This window comes from Penaeus japonicus, unplaced genomic scaffold (genome assembly GCF_977035675.1).
Source record: "Penaeus japonicus unplaced genomic scaffold, GWHDUDI00000001_assembly GWHDUDI00000040, whole genome shotgun sequence".
In the NCBI taxonomy this organism is placed as follows: Eukaryota; Metazoa; Arthropoda; class Malacostraca; order Decapoda; family Penaeidae; genus Penaeus; species Penaeus japonicus.
The window spans coordinates 15,883,371-15,885,870 of NW_028234442.1; the positions used below are offsets into that span (position 1 = coordinate 15,883,371).

A 2,500-nucleotide genomic window follows, 5' to 3' on the forward strand; every position below is an offset into this window, starting at 1 on the left:
ATTCTGTGGAACAACTGACAAGTAAAAAAAAGCTTCTGATCAGTAGGTTCTAAACATAAACCATCAATAAATCGGAATTAACCAGTGGATTTCAAATACAGTTACTAGCAATACAAGGAAAAAGTTAACCTTCATATTATAATTATAAAAACGAGAAAGATAAGAATAATAATCTCACATCATGGCTTTCTTCACTAAAAGTTGTAAGGCCAAGAACAGATAAATAAAAAAACACAGGTTGCTATAACAAATATGAAAAAAAAAAAAAAATCTTTACCCAATAATACAAGGCTCATAGTCCCTGCTCTTAAACATTTCTAAAACTATAAACCTAGGTAACCGTCATTTCTTCCAATTGCTCCTCTAAATCGTCTAAATCCTCATCGTCGCCATCGAAGAGTTCTTCATCTATGTCCACTGGTGCTGCTTCTGCCCCACCGCCTGTGGCACCCTCTGCGTTTTCTGTGGCAGCGGCAGCATCTTCTGGAAAAGGGAGGAGGGATTGACAATTACTCTGCTAGGAAGGAAGGGTTTCAAAGGTCTGTTCTAACGGTTATAAAAGAGGTAACATGGTGCAACTAAATTCAATCTATTCAATCAATCGTAATTGAAGTTTATGAGCATCTTGTGATCTATAAATAGATGAATGTTGCACATGATTCTATAAAATCTCAATGTGCAGACTTTGTGGGACAATATACTTTTTAAATCCCATACCATACAAGAACTAATATGACAAACAAAGAATTGAAAAGAAAAGAAACAAGGAATTTAAAGGGAAAGAAAAGATGGATAACATAACAACAGAGACACAAGTACTTACTCTCTGCTAGATCTACTTCATCTTGCAGCTGCTTCAGTCTGTCTGGTTTGGCAACTGACACCTTGTCTGTTGTGTCAATCTCTTGGTATTCAGACATCAGGGAGTTCATGTCAATTTCCTTGAACTGAGGGCAAAAAAAATGTATAAGATTTTTTTTTTTTTTTTTTTTATGCATATCTTTCTTTCTACAAGAAAACTCCTATGACTCAAGACCAAAATAAATGTATATGATATGTGGATATTAAGGAATTAAACTTGTAGAACCAATAAGATTAGGTAGACAAAAGGAGAACATAATGTAATGAAACCTTTCAAGTTTAAAAAGATTGAATGTAAGTAATACCAATACTTCGAAACTCAGTCAACTCATAACGACTGGCAAGAATCCTCACCACCCACCTTCCCACCATAAAACTTAGCTGCTCATGGGTATAGTCCTTCCCAGCCAATAACCTCACCTCAAAGCGCTCATCCTCTTCATTCTCTGGGTCATTCTCCAGATTGCGGACATCTACGGACTCGTCCCCTTCTTCCATCTCGTCTCCGCCACTCATAAGGCTCGGGTTGAATGTAAACATCTCTCGACCAGAAAGCTGCAATGGGGTTTGACAATCAGGTATTGGCACATTACAGGTAAAAATCCTGTGAGTTCACATTGCTAATCACAGGCTGAGAAATGAATTGTGTGTGCTTGGACTATTATACTATCATATTATCTCTCTCACTCTCTCTCACTCAATCACTCTCTCATTCACTCACTCACTCTCATTCTCTCACTCACTCACTCTCATTCTCTCACTCACTCACTCTCTTTCTCTCACTCACTCACTCTCTTTCTCACACTCTCACTCACTCTCATTCTCACACTCTCACTCACTCTCATTCTCACACTCTCACTCACTCTCATTCTCACACTCTCACTCACTCTCATTCTCACACTCTCACTCACTCTCATTCTCACACTCTCACTCACTCTCATTCTCACACTCTCACTCACTCTCACACTCCCACACACTCTCACACTCTCACTCACTCTCACACTCTCACTCACTCTCACTTGAACAAAAGTTGCATTCCTAAATCTCTTCAGGTCATGAGAAAATCCTAAGTACAATGATGCCTTAAAATCCTACTCAAATATAAACAAAGGCCATAATTACCCCCAAGTTTCTGCCAGCGCTGAACTCTTTCTTCTTCTTGTCGGCTTCTTTCTTCTGTTTCTCTTCTTTCTCTTTGAGTTTCCTCTTCTTCCAAGCCAAGAATGTCTCTAAGGTAACTTTGGTGGTGTCAGGACCCAGGGCTGCACGCTCGCGATCCACCAGCTCTTCTAGACTGATCTCTTCCTTTTCCTTTTCCATTCTCTTTCGATCCTAAGGAAGAACAAGAGGCCTTATTGGAAATCTCAACTCTCTCATTTTTCTCCCCTCATAAGAGCCTTTTCCCTTTTCCTCTGGTATGTCACACTCTTTCCTCACAATTCATATTGGACAGAGAGGTCCATGCAAACAAAGAGATCCTAGGAGTCCTCACCTTCTTTAAGATGAAGCCTGGAGGCAAAGCATGACGGAACACACACGTATCACCGTTGGGGCATTCCCAGAACCAGCCATACTTTGAGTTCTCAACTGCATCTAAAAAGTGTTTGCAAACCTAAAAGGGGAAGAAAAAATTCTTGCT

At 39.6% G+C, this 2,500-nt stretch overlaps 1 protein-coding gene across 1 annotated transcript in view; it reads right to left on the reverse strand.

The window, feature by feature from the left end:
• Window positions 1-2,500, reverse strand: part of LOC122254041 (zinc finger CCCH domain-containing protein 15 homolog) — a 12,176-nt gene that overhangs the window by 1,173 nt on the left and 8,503 nt on the right. Inside the window, exons 5-9 of the mRNA XM_043017512.2 lie at window positions 2,354-2,473; window positions 1,984-2,193; window positions 1,282-1,416; window positions 824-947; window positions 1-483 (exon numbers count right to left, since the gene is read on the reverse strand). The exon at window positions 1-483 is cut by the window's left edge and continues 1,173 nt beyond it. Of these exons, the coding sequence (XP_042873446.2) occupies window positions 332-483; window positions 824-947; window positions 1,282-1,416; window positions 1,984-2,193; window positions 2,354-2,473 (741 nt within the window). The 3' untranslated portion in view covers window positions 1-331. The remainder of the gene's footprint in view (window positions 484-823; window positions 948-1,281; window positions 1,417-1,983; window positions 2,194-2,353; window positions 2,474-2,500) is intronic.